The sequence below is a fragment of the Acaromyces ingoldii genome (assembly GCF_003144295.1).
Source record: "Acaromyces ingoldii strain MCA 4198 unplaced genomic scaffold FA10scaffold_1, whole genome shotgun sequence".
Lineage (NCBI taxonomy): Eukaryota > Fungi > Basidiomycota > Exobasidiomycetes > Exobasidiales > Cryptobasidiaceae > Acaromyces > Acaromyces ingoldii.
Genome location: NW_020290247.1, coordinates 3,360,670 through 3,381,610, shown reverse-complemented (window position 1 = coordinate 3,381,610; position 20,941 = coordinate 3,360,670). Strand labels below are relative to the sequence as shown.

Here is a 20,941-nt window from a genome sequence, read left to right as displayed (position 1 = left end):
AACAGCCAGCTACTTACTGCTCCACGTACAGCTCGGCTGGCTCGCACTACTACAGCGTACTACTAGCTAGTACTACTGCTGCTATACGCTACACTACACTACACTAGCTACAAGCTACTGTAGATTTCGAAGCCGAGCTGAGCTGAGCTGAGCTGAGCTTCGCAGCTGTCAAGCATCATGCAGATATATAGATCGGCCAGATCGAAAATTGTCTCCCAACCCCATCCATTTGCCTTCAGAAAGCTCCTTCAACCTCGCCAATCAAGCATTACGTCGACGACCATGAGCGCACAGACGAAATCAACTGGCCCTTCGTGGCCGCCAGAGCTGTATGCAAGGGCTAGACCTTCTTATCCAGAAGAGGTAGTAGAGAAGGTTGTTAAGAGCCCCTCATCGAACGAACCTTTGAACATCGTCGAACTGGGCGCGGGTACGGGCATCGCGACAAAGGTTATCATCGAGGCCTGCAGCGGTCCCTCGGCCCATGCTCGTCTGGCCTCTTACACGGCTCTGGACGCTTCGTCAGCGATGATGGAGGCGTTGGAGCGATCGCTCATGCAAGCCCCCGACGGATTGGTGCCCAGACTGAAACAATCTGGCCTGCTTGGAGCCGATGTCACAACAGACACGGGAGTGGCCACTTTCGAAGATTTCAATTCGGCGCAGCGCTTCACGGGCCAGGTGGACCTCATCCTTATCGCTCAAGCCTGGCATTGGTGCCAGGACTGGGACAAGGCCCTATGCAATTTTGCAAAGGCTCTCAAGCCAGGAGGCACTTTGGCCCTGCTGTGGAATCTTGAAGACAAGGATGCTGGTGAGGTGCAATGTGCCCGCCTGAACGGTGCTGCTCTGGCTGACCCCATAATTACTCCTCTTCCTTCTCTTCACGTTCTCTTCTCTCACACTCTCGTTGCAGCCCCATGGGTTCGCAATGCTCGAGAGGAGTTTGAAAAGTACGAGGGCGACTTTCCTCAATGTGAGTGCCACAGGAAAAAAGCCAGCAAAGAAAGAAGAAAAAAGAAAGAAAGAAAGAAGAGGGAGTGAGCATTCAGCGTACGGTCGTTCTCTGGGCTGATCTTCTCGTCAAGATCGTCACTTTGGCTGGCACGCCATGTACAAGCAACCTGGGTTTGCGCATTTCGAGGTGCTACCAGAAGTGCATCTCACTCGCTCGCTTCCCACCACGATCGAGGGCGTCTGCTCGCGTGTCCGGAGCAAGAGCTACATTTCTGTCTTGCCCGACGACCAGTGGTCGCAAGTCGAAGCAAAAATTAAGGCATTTCTTCGTGCGCCCGATGCCGGAATTTCCTGGATCGACGAAGACAAAGGCATCTTTGAATACCCCTACAAGACCGCTCTTCACCTTTTCAGACGAAGGACTGATGCTTGAAGGAGGATCACTGCCGCCTCGCCATTGATCGGTAGACTGCAAACTTTGTAATCGATGTTTTGGAGAACGGTGTTATGATATTCCGTGAAGGGCGAAGTTGTGCTAGGACACTCAGGCGAGACGATTTCTCACTTAGTTGCCGCCCAAGAGCCTCGTCAATACTCGTACCGTCGGTCCTGATCTGTGAAGCTTTTGCCTCCTCAGCCTTGTGCCCCTCGCTGCGCCAAAGTTGGAGTTCAGGTGTTGTTTGCCCGTCTGCGCCCTTTTGAACATTGTACCATATCTTCGCCACGTTGCAACAGGGACAGTGTGAGGCGAGACCTCACCGAATGTCTCCACCATATTGACTGGGCCGGCTGCCAATCGCTTTCCTACGGGGGTGAAGCGCTTCGAGGTTCCCGAATGTGTCTTGAGCTTGCCGCCTCCCCAGGACGGCTTGTTGAGTGGTTTCGATGCGTGCAGAAACCGTTCATTGCCGTGCGCAACTGCGACTCGTACGGACAATGACTGTCTGAGCGGTTGTGCCAAGAACAAGGACAGGGGAGCTATCGTCGTCCGAAGCATGGTGCAGGTGGGAGTGAGTGAGATGATAAGTCGAAGATTCTGTGTCCAGAAAAAGGTTACTACTACACTACTACTCTACACTACTACTACTACTACTACTACTACTACTACTACTACTACTACTACTACTACTACTACACTAAAGAAACGTAATGCAGAACTAAAAAAAAAAAAAAAAAAAAAAAAAAAAAAAAACCCAAGACGCACGCCCCATCGCCTGGATAACAACTATATGCTCTATTCTCAACGTTACTCCTGTCTGAACATTCGTTGCAGTGCTTCCGAGGAGGAGTTTGGTAGGAGACGGTGGCATGTCTCGGGAAGGTACATTACCTGTTGAAAGGCCGAGCAAGGAGCTGGGAACAGCAATGAGAGCCAATGGGTCAACCGCGGCCTTGGCTCCTCCACTCGTGAAAGCAACCTCGTCGACATCATCGCCTTCGCCTTCGCCTTCGCCAAAGGCAACCGGGCTGAAGGCGAAAGCCACTCACGCCGCGTCTTCATCGCAGGCCGAAGTCGACGATAAAAGCGTTTTCTTCCCTCCGGTTACTGTCGCCCTCGAGCACGGGAAGGCGACAGCCGCCGATCCAACTAAGCACCTCAATGATGGCGAGCCTGATGTAGCTTCCTCAGCCTCGGCAGCATCATCACCTGCGAGGCCCAAGCTACTTCGTCTCGATCACCAAGGCGACTCAGAAGGGGTAGAGTCCCTCACACGCAGGCTCAAGAGCGCCATCGGCCAGGATCTGCTTGTCACCAATAGCGCTGGCGTCGATGACGGCAGCCGCCAGGATCTTGACCTTGCTAGGAGAGCTGCACCAGAGGGCCCAACAACCCAAGGAGGTATAAACACTGTTTTATCGTCTGCAAGCTCCTCTACTTCCACTCGTGCCGCCGACATTGTCCCTCAAAGCAAGAGTGTGGACATCGAAGAAGCAGACACCGGCCGGTGGGGATGGACAACCCTAACATCAATATCGGCGACACTTCGCTTCGATTCGCTACGATTCCGTGACGAAGGATCTGAGACAGCAGTCACCGCTAGTCAGAAGACTCCCCTTACGGCACTACCACCACCACCGTCATCATCATCATTATCATCATCATCATCATCATATTCCTCCTCTGGCCCTTCTTCTTCGATCAGAAAGTGGTGGGGCAAAAGACCGGAATCGTCCTCTGCACTCAAGATCGAGGCCAATGCTCTTGGAGCAGGTTCTCCTCCCTTTATTTCATCAGATGCGCAGGGTTCAACGCGGGCAGAAGAGGCAGCCCCTCTGCCGGCGATGCCGAAAGGATCCTTCCCGGTCTCTAAGAGTCGAAATAGCAGGAGAGAAAAGCCTCTCTCTGACAAGCTCAGAGAAGGTGGGGAGACTGGTCGTCTTTCGGACATCCAAGAGCAGCGCGCAAATCTGGATGAGGCTTTGGGTGACGACCAGGGAAGCTTCCCGACGCGACAGTATCTCATCATCACCAGCGCAGGCAAGCCCGTCTTTCTCAGCCATCTTGGCCGAAGCAGACCGAAAGGCATCAATAAGGCAGTGGCTCGTCCATCGGTTTCCAGTGACGCCCGTACTGGCAGATCTTTAGATTGTCAGGCGTCTACAGTCGATGAAGAGGATGACGCAGCAACAGCACGTTGCGGTGTTGTCCAAGCCCTCATCTCTAATTATGCCTCTTTGGGGTCGGAAAAACTCCACGAAATGAGCAAGCAAGTCCTCGAACTTCCTGCAAAGTCTCGCATCGCTTTTCTTCTTCGCCCGCCACTCTTTCTCGTGGCAATCTCGCGCTGGGGAGAGGCGCACTCTACGCTGCGACAGCATCTCGATCTCTTGCACCTAGCTATCCTGAGCATCGTTTCTGCCTCGCAACTTCAGCGCCATTTCGACCGGTCTGCCGGCTTTGACCTTCGCAGGCTCCTCGAGGGGACTGATGGTATCTTGGACTCCATGGTCAGTCACGTCCAGAGAGACATGACTACAGTTTTGAGCGCCATCCAGACGCTCAAGCTTGACCCTACGTTGCGAGACGATGTCGGCTTGGCTCTTGTCCCACCAAAGGGCGACGCTCGCCCCAAAGATGTTCTCTATGCCATGCTTCTTTCGGGGCAGCGTATCGTCACGCTTGCGAGGCCAAAAAGACACAATGTTCACCCCGCCGACTGCCACCTCCTTGTGAACACGGTGTACGCGACAAAGGCAATGCGGGAAAGCGGCACGGAGAGCTGGATCCCAATTTGTTTACCCAAGTTCGCCCCGCAAGGCTTCGTGCATGCCCATGTCACCTTTATTGACGGTAATGTCGACGGTGTGGAGACATCGCTGGATCTCGCTCTGGTCCTTGTGACCGGCAATAAGGAAGGCTTCTCGGAGATGAGCGCCTGGAAGAGCCACATCATCGAGGTGAGAATTCTGAATACCTTTCTCCCTTCACCTCCTTCTTCTCCCCAGCATTGCTGATAATGTTTGACCCTCAATCTTCAGAAGCTCCGAGGTAGTGGCATCTTGTCACGATTGGCCACGGCTCTTAACGCTGACGCTACTTACAGCGCCGATGATCTGGCTGTGGCGGGGCTGCGACACTTTGTCTTCAAATGGCGTCACAATATCTTGGCGACATCGCCCGATTTTGAGAACCCTTACTCCCTCGAAAGCGAGGCTCACCACAGACTTATGACGCTGTATAGCATTGCTCACGATCGCGTCCTTGGCATCCAGGAACGGAAGCGGCAAGAAGAAGAAGAAGATGAGGAAATGATCAAAGCCAACGGAAACGATGCCGATGCCCCAGCACCAGACCGGGGCGATGACAAAGGAGTGGTGGAAGGAAGCCCTCTTCATGGTTCAGATCTTCGACCGGGTACCCCGCCGATCCGCCCCAAAAGTGTCCTGCATTACACCTCACAAGAAAGGAGCACCTCGAGGAAGGCAACGAAGCGTCCTCGAGCGTTACCACCCTCGATGCATTTTCTAGCTACCTCTTCCGAGGCGGTTCTGGCATGGTCTACCATGACTTTCGAACTCTATATGGTAACGAGCCCACACTTGTCTCACTCGGCCCTCGTCGCTGCTGCCAAAGCCATAGTTAAATGGATCAAGGCTCACGAGCACGAGCTCTTTCTCATATCGACACCTGTATTCTAAGTGCGCACTTCTTCATCGTCCATGAGTTGTTCTTATAGACAATCGCTAAAAGCCATGCCCGCTGTGCTGTGCTCTAAATCTAGGAGATCAATCAAAATGTAAGAGTCAGTTGCCGAGATTGGTGAGCGAGGACACTGTTTTGAAGTATGTCGAGGACGGTGTCTTTGGTGATGTTATTGTCAACATCACGAGCACGAAAAGACCAAGTAAGCAAGGCACTCACGCGAACGAAAGGAAGGATGGTGCATTGCGGCACGGTGGGGTATTATGCGGTGAAGCGCACGGAAAGGAGACACCCGTCACGAAGAGCTTCTTGGGGAGGCATTTCTGAGTGAGCCAGCCCTGCGATCCTCACGCAACACATTGTGGGACTTGATCGGATGACTCTTGCGATCTCCGTCCCCTGTGCTCTGCAGAGGTTGCTGCTGATATGAATTCTGTTCCAAGCCTGCCACGTTTGAACAAGTCTCAGCGCGACTGGCGGTAGATTTAGCCTCTGACGCCACCGGAGAAGTTCCATTTGAGAACAAAGGACAAGGTCTGTCGACAGATCGTTGCAAATTGGTCGTGGGTGAGCCGTGAGCTTCTTGCGGATGAAGCTCAAGCCCCAATTCGATGCAGGACGGTGATTGACGAACTTGTTGAGCTCCGTGGCCAGCAAATTCGGCAATGAGGGCTGCTTCTAACCTTGTGATGTCCATCTGCTGAACGAAAGAGCAGGAAATGTCGATCTGCGACAAATTCAGCAGGTGAGCTGATGGATCAAGTTCTGGCCAAGTTTCACATCTTTTCACTAAGGTCGTGTTCGGTGAGGGCAATTGACGTTGAGCGGATGTAGACTTATGACCAGGAGCACCACGCTTTGCCACAGTCCGAGCTTGTACCAGGCCGCTCGACCACTGGCCTTCCGCCAAGGTTCTGTCATACGCAGAGTTTGAGACAACCGAATCGGATTGTAAGCGGTGCTGCCGGAGATGCTGATGAACTCTTGCGATCGACGCTGACCAGAGCTCCTCTTGGGAAGGTGAGAACAGACCTTCAAGGCCATGGTGCTGCAATTGCCTCATAGACCTCGGTAAAGGTGAGCTTGGGGGGTGTTTGCACCCTGTTGCGACTGGTGTCAAATGTCCAAATTTGGCGGTCGGGTCACGGAATAGTTGGTTTATGACTCCTGAGAAGCGATCCTGGCGCGGCCCTGTCCCTCTAAGGGCAGCGTCGTCCAGACTTCGACCATGGCTAGTATCACCTTGTCTTCCATCCTGAAATGGCTGGCTGATTGGCTCTTTTAGCAAAGACGGATAGCCGAAGTCAGACGTTACGCGCATATTTTCTTCGCTGTGTCCTGGTCCACTTTGGGCTGCCAGTAGCGCTTGATGTTGCGTCTGCTGGTGCATCATGACGTTGGCGTCTGGATGTGCTCCGATGGGAAGAGGGGCTATCACCGAAGTTGTGGGGGCTAAAGACGGATGAGGCAAGGCTTGGATCCCGTTTTGTCGAAAAGAACGAGAGTGCACCATGGAAATCGAGGGGATCTTTATAGACGGTCTCTGACTGCATGGCACAGTATCAAATGTAGCGTGGTGAGCACGCGTCGACTTGAAGCCTCTTCGAACTTGGTGTGGTCCGAGCCCCCTATGAAGACGTCTTTGCTCATCGAGAAGTGCCTCTTCAATCTCATTGAGTTCTTCTCTCGAGAGGCCGTCTGCCCGCGGTTCGGCAACCAAGCCGCCTCCACGAGCTTTTCTGCCCTCGAACTGTGACTGAGTGGTGTATTCGGCCTGAACAGACGGCTTGAATGAGAAAGTGAGCCATCGAAGACGTGTTCTGAGGTCTGACATGGTGGCACTTACCGATGACTCCTGTAGATTGTCCCAGGAAAATGTCGAAAGAGAGAGGAACTCCAAGATTGCTTCTTTTTCGAGATCGCAAAGGGAGTTCAATCCAAGCATAAACGACTGATCAGCTTGCGTTTTGATCTCTGGTCTCGAAAAGATGCGGAAACCATTTTCTGTAGCTTCTTGTAATTCCTTTGCCAGATCAGTGTCTCGAGAAAAGCCTCTTCCTGCAAGCTCGTATATGGTGCGGTCTGACTCTAGGCCGTCAGATGGTGAAGCTTCGCCCAAATCTGACGGGTGCAAGGGTACGGAAGCATCGTGGTCGGTGCCCTTGAGGGATACGGAGACCAGTTGCGCGTCGATTGCTTTCGCATGCGAAAGAGAAGACGGCAGTCGTTGGAAGTCCTTCTGGGAATTCTTGGGATCTCTACGCTGTATTTGCTTGCACTTTCCGCTTGACATCTGCTCGCCTTGAAACTGGAAAGCGAAATTTGACGTCGCTGTCGAGTCACGCCTTCGCATGCGCCCTGATCCTCTGATCCGGGTCATTGCTTCAATTCGCTTCTGCTGCTGAGCGGAGGAAGGAATGGGCGGAGTCGGACAACCTGCGATGACGTCACAAGCGTCAAGGTCCGTCGAGGGACACTGTTGAGAGAGAGTATTCCACACAGCAGTCTCACATTGCAACTTGTTCCGATGGGTAGGAGACCACCATGCATGTCTCGTCTCGCCCAATTTTCTTGCCTCCAGGTCCAACCAGGCAAGGCTGTGCAATCGCCGCTCATTCTTCTGTGACTGGGAGTTGGTGAGATGGGTGTCTCCAATCTTATTGATCGTACGAGCTGTTTCGCCAAGCCAGCAAAGCCGTCGTGCCGTTATATCCTGACTGAGTAAGGGATAGCCTCGAGCGATGCTGTCCGAAGTGTCCGCTGTTCCTTTGATCTTTTCCTTGGCTTCCGCCTCATTCACCTCATTGGAAGAACGAGCGACGGGATCGTACCTGTAGCTCGCCAATGTTGGTATGTCGATGCGCAGAGCCGAATACGAGGATAAAGCTTCATCTCCATTGACCTTGATCCACCTTCTTTCATATAAAGAGAGAGGCGAGCTCTCCGCGGCGATGCCAGTTTTTGGTGCCATTGCCGATGCACTCGCCACTCGCCATTCGATGGTGCGGCGAAGCCGTTCGCGCTGCTCAGCTTGGCTGTCGACTTTCGTCTTTCTTGCCGTTGGGAGCAGGGAAGATCGGCTCCGTTGCTGGCGCGAGATTGCAATACTGGCGTAGCTTTGCATTGTGCTCTCCTCTGTGGTAGCGCCTTTGGAAGCCGACCCATGTGAGATTGAGGCATTTGCTTTGACGCAGAGATCAAGAGCCCTCCCTGGCATGAAGGCGTGCCTGACAGTGGCTTCCGTATTGAGCGTAGAGATGTCGTTCTCCCCGACAGTGACCCCTTTCCCACATCCCACCTTTCGTTGTGAGCTCGGAATCGAATGATAAAGCGGCAACGTTTCGACATTGATCCGCCCCTGACTTTTCGTGTCGACGGCATTATCTTTCTTCCTTACCTTGCCGAGGTTCGCAGGAGGAGACGAACGACACTCATGGAAGTCTCGCGCGGGCTCAATGGACTGAGGCGGCGTCTCTAAGTCCACCGTACCATCAATCTGGGAGACGGGTTCGTCAGGTGCTGTAGCCACCGAAGAGGACGAGGCGGTGTGTGCGGAAGTGTGACCGAGCGGAAAGCGAGTGCATGGCAGATTCCGGGTCTGGGGCATCGACTTGGTGTTGCTGTCGTCGGGGTTTTGAGAAAGTGGCCCAATGAGTGAGAAAAGGGGTGAGTCAGCTGACGAAGCGGTGTGAAAGCTGGCCTCGGTCTCGTCGTGCGATCTACAAGTGCTGGAGGGGGGTCTCTTGACATGCTGAATCCTAGGCAATTGGAAACCGTGGGAAGGCACATCATCTTGCATGTTGTTCTTGGGCGACGTGCGACGGCTCTTCGCCGAGTAAGTCACTGATCACGTAGAGCATTGTCAGCCTGCGACAGTCCACCTCAAACAGACCGACGGCTCCGCACGCACCTTCGCTACATTTCAACCACGAATGCGCGGATACGTCGGTAGGGCTACGACCTCCGTCGTCGAGACGAGGGCTAGCTACTTGTCTAAAGCTGGCATTGTTCACCGCGGACGAAGTGGTCAGCGGTTGACAAGGTCCATTGACAGGTATATTGTCTGTTTCGCTCCTCCTGCCCCTCCAGCTTTTCTTGCCCCTCTTCTTTCTCTTCCTATTGTATTCTTGTACATGATCGTGTGTGGGTGGCAAGGTCTTGTCGCATCCGCTCGACGCCTCCCGTGCGCAGGACCACGCCTCCTTAGGTGGACTTATGATGGTTGAAGAAGAGGACATGTCGCCACTTGGCTTGCTGGGCTGTGAGAAAGCAAGTGAAGAAATGTTCAGAGACCAGGGTGAAGCCAAAGGCGCGATGTAGGCGGGCCGGGGAAAAGAGATCATGTCACTCGATGGTCGTCCACGACTGGCGTTTCGGTCGCTGCGCAGGGCTTGAACCTCCTTTTCCCCCGGTTTTTCTGCTTGGGCTAGAGTCGGAGACGATGACGACGATGAAACTGCTGGCAGGAAGACATAGGTGCAGCTCGGAATAGCAGCGGTGACACTGGGGAACGAGCATGATCCGCCATCGTCGCCACGGCCACGGCCGACATCGATGCAAGCGTACAGAAAGCTGTCGCATGCCAACGGTCGTTCGTCGAGGGAATTAAGATCGTATCTTGGGGTGGCAACGCTGCCACTCTCCGCTGAAAGGGGTTTCCCCGCAGACTCGTCAACATGTGCACCTGCGGCCGAGATCAAAATGGCGCGACCGAAGAGGTCCTCGTCAGGACTTGTCATGTGGTCGCCTTTCGGAGAACCTAAAGGGCAAAATGCTGGGGTGGCAAGGGACGACGAGCAGTCCATTGGCAAGCCACAGGAGGGCTGACCATTTCTCCGTCCTTTTTGCCCAGAGGGGAGCATCCGTGCCAGGTCTAAGCCTGTGACTGTGGTGGCTGCTGTAGCCGTGGCTTTGAAGGTGGGAAAGGATGTGGACGTGGACGTGGACGTGGACGTGGACGTGGACGTGGACGCAGAAGCGCTTGCGGTGGTGTTGACGTTCGCTGACGATGAACTCCTTGTTCGTGCCGCCTCGTCGGCGGAACACAGCGTCATTTTTCTTGAGGATCTTTGTGCTTAGATATAGATCGATACTACAGGAGAAAGGGTTAGGCGGGGGGGGGGGCGGGGAGGAGGGGGGATGGGCCTCCTTGCCGATACCTTTCGAATTGTGAGCAAAAGCGGCCCTCACGACGGCTATGTCATGTATTCTGGACATCGCACCCCTTTTAACGCCAAAAGGTAATGACATTAATATGCAATAACTGTAGTGACCATGACGGAGCCTGGAAGCAAAGGGGAGCGTGATGGAGCGGACCGTCGGCCCAATGAGCAAAGAGCAACACCACGTGTATCTTGATTAGCAACCCTCAATTCTCAATTAGATAAGTTGGGGAAATTGCGCAACCGGTGTGAAAAAAAAAAAAAAAAAAAAAAAGAAGGGAAAGAAAAGAGAAGAGAGAGAAGAATGAGGCAGGAAAGTCATCCTCCTCTTGACTTGACTGCCAGCTATCGAAATCCAGCTTTCAAAATCACCATTCATCTCAAGGCTGTGGAGTGAGGTCGCAGCATGACGCAAGCTCGCTCGCAGTCGACTGCCAAGAGCAACGCCTCCAATGGTCACGCCCTTCCCGCAGCCGCTACCGTGGTGCCCAAGCACGAGGAAGCCTACAACGTCATCCTTCAACAGCTCTTTGCCGCCAGACTCTCCATCATCAATGCCCCCACTCGCGACGATGACCCGCACCCTGCCGCAAGGAGCCCAGAGTACGCCTTTGGGCAGGTCCTGGCACAACTCGAGGACAGTGACGAGCTCCTGGATGCCGTTCGACACATCGTCCGGCATCCCACCTCTTCGGGTGTGCCCGCGGATCTTCTCGACGTCATGACACAGTGGCTGGCGGACAAAGGCGACAGCGTCGCTCGCTCGGATGCCGTCGGTGCCAAGTTCCAGTCGCTTCTTCATGGTGCGCCCGCGAACACCGAAGTCATGGCACGGATCAAGTCGCTGGCTCACCATATTGCGCATAAAAGCCGCTGGATAGTAGGCTCCGACGCTTGGGCCTACGATGTTGGCATGGGTGGCGTCCACCATGTCATTGCCAGCGGGAGAAACGTCAATATGCTGATATTTGACAGCCTGCCTTACTCGCAACGCAACGCGGTCGAAGCCCACAAGCGCAAAAAGGACGTGGGCCTGTATGCGATGAGCTACGGAGGCGTATACGTGGCTAGCACCGCTGTGTATGCCGACTACATGCAGGTTCTCCAGGCTTTAATTGAGGCCGACCAATTTGACGGTCCCTCCGTGGTACTGGCTTACGTACCTTACCATGCGAAGGATACACCGGCCCTTGACGTGCTGCGAGAGACCAAGCTTGCTGTCGATTCAGGATACTGGCCGCTGTACCGTTGGGATCCAAGCGCCGAAGCAAGGGGCAAGCAAGTGTTCCGACTCGATTCCCCACGGATTCGCGAACAGCTCAAGGCGTTTCTTGACCGACAGAACTACCTCACTCAACTTGCCAATGCAGCCCCTGAGCTCGCCTATGATCTGTCGAGCAGCCAGGGATCCGGTCTTCGGCAGAGGCAGAGGGAAAAGGCAAAGAGAGCCTACGATGCCCTCGTCGGTGCTATGGATGGACCACCGCTTCTTATTCTGTACGCCAGCGACGGTGGCAATGCGGAAAAGGTGGCCAGGAAGCTTTGCGCAAGGGCGAAGGCAAGGGGTCTCGCCGCAAGGATCTTGGCAATGGATGACTTCCCTGTCGCCGAGGAGCTCCAGTCGGAGAAGAACGTCACCTTTGTTACTAGCACAGCAGGCCAAGGTGAAGCTCCACAAAATGGCAGGGAAACATTCAAGACGCTATCTAAGCTTTCCCCAAGTTCTCTGGGCGACGGCGGACAAGCCAACAAAGAAGGCGACGAGACTCCTTCCTCATCCTCGTCTGTTCGTTTCTCCGTCTTTGCCATGGGTGATAGTCATTACTGGCCTCGGCCCGAGGATGCCCACTACTACAACAAGCCAGGCAAGGATTTGGACGCTCGCCTCGAGGCTCTCGGTGCGGTCCGCATGGCTCCACTCGGTCTGGGTGACGATCAAGATGCCGACGGCTATCAGACGGGCTACAAGGTCTGGGAGCCCCTCCTCTGGAAGGCCTTGGGCGTCGATACGATCGAGATCGTCGAGGCAGAGCCGGAGCCAATCACCAATGAACATATCAAGATTGCGAGCAATTTTCTGCGCGGAACAATCGTCGAAGGTCTCGCAGACAAGAGCACGGGCGCCATCGCCGAGAGCGACACGCAGTTGACAAAGTTTCACGGCACCTACATGCAATACGATCGAGACACTGTCGACGAGCGAAAGGCAGCCGGTCTCGAACCAGCCTACTCATTCATGATCCGCTGTAGGATCCCGGCCGGCGTCGTCAAACCCGAGCAGTGGCTGCAGCTAGATAAGGTGGCGAGTGATTATGCAAATGACACGCTCAAGATCACGACTCGCCAAACAATTCAGTACCATTGCGTTGTCAAGAACCAGCTCAAGGCAGCCATGCAGGGCATCAATAAAGCCATGCTCGACACCATTGCTGCTTGTGGCGACGTCAACCGCAATGTCATGTGCTCGCCAAACCCGCACATTAGCCAGCTCCACGCGGAGACTTACGACTTTGCCGCGCGGATTTCCGAGTATCTGCTGCCTCGAATGGACGCCTACCACGAGATCTGGCTCGATCAGCCGACAGAATCCAAGAAACAGCTTCTGACGGGCGGTGCATTGCGCGACTATGAGCCCCTCTACGGCCCTTACTATTTGCCACGCAAGTTCAAGATCGCCATTGCGGTGCCTCCTAGGAATGATGTCGACTGTTTTGCCCATGACATTGGTCTGATTGCTATTGCTGACTCCAATGGCCACCTAGCTGGCTTCAATGTCAGTGTAGGTGGTGGCATGGGTGTCACGCACGGCATGAAGACCACTTATCCTCGCCTTGGCGACATTATTGGCTTCGTCACGCCTGACCAGACGCTCGAGTGCTGCAAGCACATTATGCTCACCCAACGAGACTTTGGCAACCGTGCAAACCGAAAGCAGGCTCGACTCAAGTACACCATTGACAATCACTTCAAAGGTCCTCAAAACTTCAAGGCCGAAGTTGAGCGAAGACTGGGATACGAGCTGGAGCCTGCACGACCATACGCATTCAGCGCCAACACCGACGAGTACGGCTGGCGCAAGCAGATGAACGGCAAGTGGACATGCATGCTCTGGCTGGAAAACGGAAGGATCAAGGACGAGCCTGGCGCTCCGTTCCGCACCGGCATTCGAGAACTGTGCAAAGCCGACTGGTTCCAAGGCGAGCTTCGCCTTTCACCCAACCAACACATGGCTCTCAGCAATATCCCAGAGGGTATCAAGGCGATGGTGGAAGCTCATCTTGACAAGTACAACATGGCATTATGGAAGCAGTCGTCTCTCGCCCTCTCTGCCTCGTAAGTCAAGTCTCTCAAGCCTGTGTTAGGGAAGGAAAGACAGTCATCTGACAGCAACTTTGTCGCCAGATCGTGCGTGGCTTTCCCCACCTGTGGTCTGGCTATGGCCGAGAGCGAGCGTGTGCTATTTCCCGATCTCATCGAGCATCTTGACAAGATTGTTAAACGGCTGGGCATCGCTGATGAAGAGATCATTACAAGGATGACGGGATGTCCTAATGGATGTGCAAGACCGTGGGTGGCCAACATCGCCTTTGTCGGCAAGGCACCTGGCACCTATGTCATGCTTCTCGGCGGCAACAAGCGAGGCACTCGTGTCAACAAGGTGTATGCCGAATCGGTCACGCTGCCAGAGGCAATCACGATCTTGGAGCCTTTGCTCGAGAGATTCGCCAAGGAAAGGGGCCCAGGCGAAGACTTTGGCGACTTTGTCATTCGCATGGGCATCATCGCTGAGACCAGAAAGGGCAGCGAATTTTGGGATGACGTAAAGCCATTGGCACTTCCTGACTTACCGACATCGGGGTAGCAACATCTCGTCAAGCATAGGTGAAATAGTGCCTCCCGATATCGAGCGGAAGTATATGCAGATACGATGGCGAGAGAGGTTTCCGCCCGTGGTGGCGGAATGAACTCCAATCGCATTCTCATTACTTGATCTCTCTCCGCGCAATGACATGTTAGTCTCTGCATTCTTCTCTCTTCTCTTCTCTTGCTTCGCAATTAAAAAGTGCCACACGACTTGGTGGGTTGCCGCTTTTGCCGTCGTCCTCCGCAACATTGTGCGTCTTTCTTGTGTTCTCGGCAATCATTTGAGGATTCAGACGCCTGTATCCTTCAAAGTCGTGGAGCACGCTCACGCCCAGCACGGACTTATAGAAGTGTAGAGGAAGAAAGAGAGAGACATGAGCGCGTCACATCTGCTGACAGGTAATTCTGAAGCTCCTCACCTTGTACACTTCAACGACGATGAGACGTTGAGCCCCTGTGAGCTGGGGCCTGTGGTCGCCATGATCGGGCATCGCAGCGAGGACTATTCGGATAATGTCCGCCTTGGACATTACGTCGTGGTTGCGAAGCCTAGGATCGATCTTGAACTGGTGGGAAGGGAAATACAAAATAGAAATTGAGTAGGTGCGTTGAAAACAGGTGAAGCTAGCTCACAGATAGCGACTCATCGACAGTGAAGTGTTGGCTAAGCGCACGTTTGGCGAGGCTGCTCAATTCACCGGCGTTTGCTCGGACGACATCGACGACGGGGGTGAGACGTTGAACGAATTTACATCGCGCTTGGCCAGTGGAGCGAACTTGATCCAGAAAGGCGTACGTCAATCGCACGGCACACAGTGGACGGCTTATCGCGATGAAGGTGACTGCCGGGCAAGAAGGTCAGTGAATGTCTCTCACGGCCAGCGAATGGACATACGGCAGTCTGTGCCTGTTTCGACAACGTCGAACCACCGCGCCTTGGTCCTCCTCCTGCTCCCCTGCTTCGACTCGGCGTCAAGCCCGGAGGTCGCGGCTCCCATACACCGAAGCTCAGCCTGAATCTGTTCCTCGATGTCGTCGTCTACCGTGGCTACTCTTTGGTCCTTGCTGGTCATTTGCGGGGCCTTCTCGCGGTCGAACCCTAGAGCTCCAACATCGTTATGCAGTGCGTCGAAGTCGACCTCGTCAAGGTTATTTGTCCTTTGTTCATCGCATTCAATCGGCTCCACGCCCGGATAGAGCGTTTCAACGAGCTGGAGGAAGCGCAAACAGATCAGACTGGATACTTTGCGAAGGCGAGGGAGGGGAAAATCTTTTCGGTCACACACCTCTTCGAGGCAATCGATAAGTTCGAGGCCTGCCTTTCTCTCGCGACCTCGGACGCACGTCAGAAAGATGCCGGGCCCCCCCGCCCCGTTACTTCTCAGGAGGTTTTGTCCATTCTTCAGGCCACTGTCTTTTCCGCTTTTTTTGGTGCGTTTACTTTGTCGTTGTTGGACTCCGTCGCTGAGCTTTCTCTTAGGGCCATGCATGATTTTGACTGTTTGCGTCTGCGAAGAAATGGACTCGGACTCTTGCTTGTTACTTGTCGAGAAAAATTCGCGCATCTGGCCCGAGCGCACGCGTGATGAACATGGAGCGTCAATTGGTTTTCAGGTCAAAGCTACACTACGAGTGTGGACGGATCATCGGGACAGCTGCAAGACATCTATGGAACGTGTGCACTCCTCCCAACGGGCGAACTCGTTGATAATGCTGCTAACGCTGCCTTGCGTCCTGTCAGGGCCCTTGACAAAGGTTCTGACCAGGATCGCACCCAGCTCTGAGCGTCCGGCTGAGCAGACGCTGGCCTTTGCGCTCAAAATCACGTGGCTCAAGGGCTCTAAAGAGCCGCGAAAGGTCAGACGATCGATCCACGAGGCTCGCTGCTGATCCGTGTGGGCCCCGTCATCCAGCTGCAGGGTGAATTCGACCGAGCGAACGGAGGAGAGGTTGCGAACGAGCAGTGGCACCGTGAAGATAGCACGACTGAAATCGCGGCGGAGCTCAGGACTGTGTCATGCTCAACTGCCTAGATGTACTACAAGCTCTCACCTGATTTTCTCAAAATCGTGGACGAGCGAAGCTGGAGACTCCATATCAAGAACGATAGGCTCTTCCTCAATGTGCAGCCTGCTGCTTGTCAAGTCGTTCAAAATAGCAGCCTGAAAGATACGGGCCGCGGTCAGTGGAGAAGAGATAACTCAATGATGCTTGCCTCACTTTTTCTTGAGCTGCCTGAGCATAGATAGTTCGCATACCCTTCTGACTGGGATGCTCCAGAATGTCGTGAAAGTGATCATACCCTGGTCCAAGCTGTAGACCGAATACGAAGACTTGTCCCTGCCGCTTGGATGCTGACATGGTCCAGTGTGCAATGATATCGACATCATTCGGCTGATGGAACGCAAAAATACGTCGACGAAGCTCATCTGGTATGGACGCAAATTGTCGAGCAAGCCAAGTGCGCTGCCACTCTCTTTTCGCTGGGGTGACGAAAGGTGTGACACCAGTGGCTTCTGCTCCATTGCTTGAGATATTCGTCGTCGTCAGCTTCAAGGAAGGCGGCTTCGAAGACTTGTCGATGTCGCGACCTAAGAGGAGGGCGCTCAGGTGCTCGCCGGTGTACCTGGACGCCTCTCTTTCAGATGCAATAAGGTCAGAGCGAGAGACGGTAAAAGCCGTACTGCGTCCTTGCCGAGACTCGAGACTCTCGAGGCTTTTCATTTGATCATTGTTGCTGTGAGCGGGGACAGCACGCCATGAGGGACTGAGAACGGAGATGTGATCGATGGTGACCCTCTCGCCGGAAGGGCTTAGATTAACCGCATCAAGCCTCACGTCGTACGTGATTGAGTCTTGGCAACGCGACGGCCCAGCGTGTACGGCGATGTCGACAACAGGCTCGACACGAACGTGATGCTCGAGCCATGTCTGATATTTTCCTCCGTTTAGGGCCTGTTTCCAAAGATGAAAGCGGATTCCAGCGGTCAGCCCAGTATCGAAGAAAGGAAGAAGAACGAGAACGCACCTCGTACTTGAACACGAGGCGAATGGTGAAAGGCCCTAAGCAGGTCCCGCGAACCAAGACTGGCCATGAAGTTTTGCTCCCTTGGCCAAGCTCGCCCTTTGGAAGCTCGACGATCATCGGTTCGTATTCGAAAACGTCATTTCCCGTCATCGCCTCTACGGACAGCTGTTGAGCTGCTTCGAAGCTCATGATGACATCGTATCGGCTGGCCACGACAACAACATTACGCAAGGGTACCTTGCCCGCGTTGTGCAGCTCGACAAAAGTCTTTACCTCTTCGCCCAGACCCAGGACGCCAGGAGCGGAGGTAAGTCTCGCTTCGAGCTTGGGCTTGGGTTCGTGAACGACAACGGTGAGCGTTTCGTCCCGCGCGTATATCGGGTCCGTAGACGAGCGCTGAGCTTTGGTATCATTGAGTCTTCGCCCATGCTTGTCGAGAACCTCAATGATGTTAATTTGTCCTTGCAGGGTGTACCGGACCCTTGCACAACGGAATGAACCGGTCCGGTCGGGCGACCTCACGGCGACTGAGAAGCTGCGATGCTGTCGAGGTTCGAGCGTCACGGTCTCAACTCTCACCGGAAGAGGCTTACCGTCCACCGCAACACCGTCTAAGCGGTCGAACTCAACAGTCAATCCGTTCAACATCAGAGGTATCGCGAGAGGGTTGACGACAGCCAAGGCGACCTCAAAAGTTTCGTCTACAGTGACCATGTTGCTGGCACTTGAAGCCACGTCTGTGTCGAGATTAGCGACACTCGAAAACACTCGCCACATTGGATCCTGAGGAAGAGACTTCGTCGATGTCCTGATGTAAGAGCTCTTCTTGTCCACTAGAGAGAGTGAGAGAGGAAGGTTATGATGCTCCAACACATCGGCGAGTGGCCTGCTGATGTATTTGCATGAAGTAAGAAGGCCGTTAAGGTAGATGGCATGCTGTTTGGCATCCTCATCGATGCCCCGCTGTGCCGCATGCCGCCCTTGTCTTCGTACGAGACGCCAGAAGTGAGCAATCGCTTGCTCAACGTTCCCGTCATTATTGGCCTGCTCGGCCAGCTGATGTTCGGTGTGGTCTTCGATGAGACGCCATTCCATTCGAGATCCTTGCGAGCGAGCGACCATGTCAAACAGATGCGTCCCTCCATCCTCGGTCTCCTTCTTGTCTCCTCCTTGCACTGCCAAGCCGCCCTTCTCTCTTTCGGCCTCGCTGACCGAGTCAATGGCACCTTGAGATCGTCTTTGGCCCCGATAGACAGTTGCGGCGGCGCAGAAACACCGATAGCTGAGGTGCTTCTGCCCGCAGGACCCGTAGCGATGAGCGGCCATGATGAGGTGAAGAGCGCATTTGCGAAGCGCAGGACGACCTGACTGACGCATATCGCAGATTGCGGCTTGCTCTAAGAGCAAGGCTCCCGCCACTTCGATGTCATTCTCCGAATCCCCAGATCCCTCCATTGCCGTCCTGACCAGAGCGGTGGGCGCGGACCGGTAATAGGATAGTGCACGATAGGCTTCGTAGAAGAGCAAGGTGGCCCTAAGGCTGTCGGTCTGCAGCGCGCTGCCCTTCCTTCGTGGCGCCACCGTGTAATTATGGCAGGCGCTAGAGAGGTAACTATCGACGTCGACGGGGTTTGTGCGCGTTCCGAGCATCATCATCAGGTGGGCTAGACCAAACATTTCCTGTCGGTCGCCTTAGCTACCAAGTTCTCTCTCCTCAGCTAGTCAGTCATCATCACTCACATTTGCGCCCGCAAGATACTTGTAGGCTTTGTCGTTGGCGTAGTCCTTTCGTCCCAGGTCGTACATGGCAGCTGCCAGTTTGTAATCTCTCGTCGTAAAGGCAAAGTCGGCCAAACGACGTGTTTGAGCTTCTAGGCTCGAATGAGGGTAGCTATTTGGCAGCAAAATGTGGAGACAGGTACCGTTGTCAGCTTGGAAAGCGTCAATTCGAAGTTGCTGATTGACTTACAAGCCCATGTTTGCAAAGCTGGGCGTCGGCTGGGTCGGTGACCCACGATTCGAGGCAGTCGCAAAAAGCTTGCGTCCGGCACCAAAAAGGCGACCCGTGAGACCTCTGCGAGATGCCGCTAGCTGCTCGTTCCACAAGCTGACGCATCGCTCCAAAAATGGTACGATATTCTGCGCAGCAAGCTCGCGGACAAAAGCCTTGATCCTCTTTACATCGTCGTCGTCGAGGAGCCGACCGTATCTCTGAGTGTCTGATGAGCTGTCGAACTCTTTCGTTGAGCCAGCAAGTGACGACTTCCACGCTTGTTTTGATTCCGACGTCATGCCCAAGTGATCCTCATTTCCAACGTCATCTCCTCGCCCCGGTGGTGTGCGCCATCGACCTTCGTCCCTCTTCGCTTTGTCCTCGCTCATTATCAGTCCGCGACCTTTTCTTATTGGCACGGGCTTGGCCTCGGACTCGGACTCGACTTCACCCTTGGCAAATCCAGAAGAATGCTCGGCTTCGGCAGGTGTCCTAATATTTGGTCGACGAAGCGGTGCTCTGGGATCGTTCTGCAAGGCCCGCTGCCAGATGTCCGAGATCCCTGGAGACTTGTTTAACAGCTCAGAGCGCTCTGTTGAATTTGCCGAGTTGATGGGGAGCAGACAGCAGTATAAGCCATATGTCTTTTTAACATTCTCGAGCAGCGAGATGGACCTGGAAAGGGATTATTTAGGCACTTTGTCTCGGCTAAAGTGCAGGCTTCCGAAGTAGATTGACTCACTCGGACAGATCGGGGCCGCTTTGCGAGACATCATGCAGGAGCACATAGTAGCGAAGCACAAGGGGGTCGATGTAAGGCCTTTTCGAAAAGGCAGTTGTGACATGTGGCTGCGATGCCTCAAAAAGCGAGGCGAAGGCATTCATCGGATCCGTCGATGAAGCCGAAACGACCAACAGAACTTTGAAGCACCCAGAAATGGCGTTAGTTGTGTGCAAGCAGCTTCTGTGTCAAGAACCTGACGGTCCCACCCACTAGCAACGGGGTGTCCAAATGATTCGTGCTCGCTCACGCTCCTGGCGCGGAACACCATGTCGCGCGACTCGGCGAACCAAGGAGTCAGTTTCTCGAGCGGTGCTTCCCGAAACGCATCGGCATCAAATCTATCTTCAATAGCCTCGGATCGCCCGTCTGAGCCGACGGCGTCCACATCCTCATCGAGCCACCGTGAACGAGCTGAAACCTTTGAGCTGATAGCGTCGAGTAAAACTTCTGGTCTTGCGGCAGTTGAAGACCGACGGGTGGCTGGAGGAGGCTCGATGCCACCGTCACCCGCATTGTCTGCTGCCAGTGCATCGGCGGGCGTGAACAATGACGACGATGACGACGACGAAGGGCCAAATTGGTCGAGGCCGTCAAAGCTGAGGGGAAATGTTTGGCAGAGGCGCGTCTCGAGCTGCGAAGTTCTCACCGACACTGGCCCATGCCCATACCACCCAGGTCTTCACATCAGCAGAGGTGCACCAACACGGCCGATGTAGCGCTTGGGCAACTCACCGCCTTCGATGGAGTCCTGGAATGGTCTCAGGAGATCGGTAAAGTCACTGAAGCCATTTGGGGCTAGGGCTTGGCCCACATCGGGACTGCTCAGCACGGCGATGCGAGGGGCGAGTGCCAGATGTATGTTGTTAATTGCCGATAGGACCTCTTCCCTTTGTGATTTCGACAAACGTTCTGCAGAAACAGCATCGACCATGGTGTCTACGGACTCGAACGCAGCGTTACAGCCTCGCTCCAGTAGATGACAGAACCTACCCGTCTCACAGAGGCTACG

At 54.3% G+C, this 20,941-nt stretch overlaps 6 protein-coding genes across 6 annotated transcripts; 3 read left to right on the top strand and 3 right to left on the bottom strand.

Annotated features, from left to right (window-relative positions):
* Positions 1-327: 327 nt before the first annotated feature.
* FA10DRAFT_221839 (S-adenosyl-L-methionine-dependent methyltransferase) lies at positions 328-1,375 on the top strand (the record flags this gene model as incomplete). Its single annotated transcript, XM_025518556.1, has 3 exons — positions 328-814; positions 917-976; positions 1,089-1,375. Coding segments are annotated over 3 exons (834 nt in total), but the record flags the coding sequence as incomplete, so codon positions are not given.
* Positions 1,376-2,179: 804 nt separating this feature from the next.
* On the top strand, positions 2,180-5,201 carry FA10DRAFT_264541 (DUF254-domain-containing protein). Its single transcript, XM_025520689.1, has 2 exons — positions 2,180-4,356; positions 4,438-5,201. Exons 1-2 carry the CDS (start codon positions 2,323-2,325, stop codon positions 5,095-5,097), a joined length of 2,694 nt encoding a protein of 897 aa, XP_025381143.1. The 5' UTR covers positions 2,180-2,322; the 3' UTR covers positions 5,098-5,201.
* Positions 5,202-5,216: 15 nt separating this feature from the next.
* FA10DRAFT_36375 (hypothetical protein) lies at positions 5,217-9,363 on the bottom strand. Its single transcript, XM_025525453.1, has 4 exons — positions 7,613-9,363; positions 6,948-7,537; positions 5,321-6,887; positions 5,217-5,259 (listed from the first exon to the last, which is right to left on the bottom strand). The coding sequence occupies exons 1-3, from the start codon at positions 8,898-8,900 to the stop codon at positions 5,397-5,399; spliced, it is 3,369 nt and encodes a 1,122-aa protein (XP_025381142.1). The 5' UTR covers positions 8,901-9,363; the 3' UTR covers positions 5,217-5,259; positions 5,321-5,396.
* Positions 9,364-10,375: 1,012 nt separating this feature from the next.
* Positions 10,376-14,340, top strand: FA10DRAFT_274130 (putative sulfite reductase cys-4; the record flags this gene model as incomplete). Its single annotated transcript, XM_025523203.1, has 3 exons — positions 10,376-10,418; positions 10,737-13,596; positions 13,666-14,340. 3 exons carry the CDS (start codon positions 10,376-10,378, stop codon positions 14,123-14,125), a joined length of 3,363 nt encoding a protein of 1,120 aa, XP_025381141.1. The 3' UTR covers positions 14,126-14,340.
* Positions 14,277-15,617, bottom strand: FA10DRAFT_225206 (hypothetical protein; the record flags this gene model as incomplete). The annotated part of the gene is made up of 5 exons (XM_025518639.1): positions 14,277-14,468; positions 14,547-14,693; positions 14,761-14,969; positions 15,023-15,338; positions 15,414-15,617. The coding sequence occupies 5 exons, from the start codon at positions 15,615-15,617 to the stop codon at positions 14,277-14,279; spliced, it is 1,068 nt and encodes a 355-aa protein (XP_025381140.1).
* Positions 15,618-15,719: 102 nt separating this feature from the next.
* Positions 15,720-20,879, bottom strand: FA10DRAFT_264536 (hypothetical protein). Its single transcript, XM_025520688.1, has 9 exons — positions 20,665-20,879; positions 20,143-20,583; positions 19,891-20,068; positions 19,125-19,823; positions 18,896-19,046; positions 17,156-18,835; positions 16,348-17,082; positions 16,180-16,289; positions 15,720-16,113 (listed from the first exon to the last, which is right to left on the bottom strand). The coding sequence occupies exons 1-9, from the start codon at positions 20,861-20,863 to the stop codon at positions 15,771-15,773; spliced, it is 4,536 nt and encodes a 1,511-aa protein (XP_025381139.1). The 5' UTR covers positions 20,864-20,879; the 3' UTR covers positions 15,720-15,770.
* Positions 20,880-20,941: the final 62 nt, after the last annotated feature.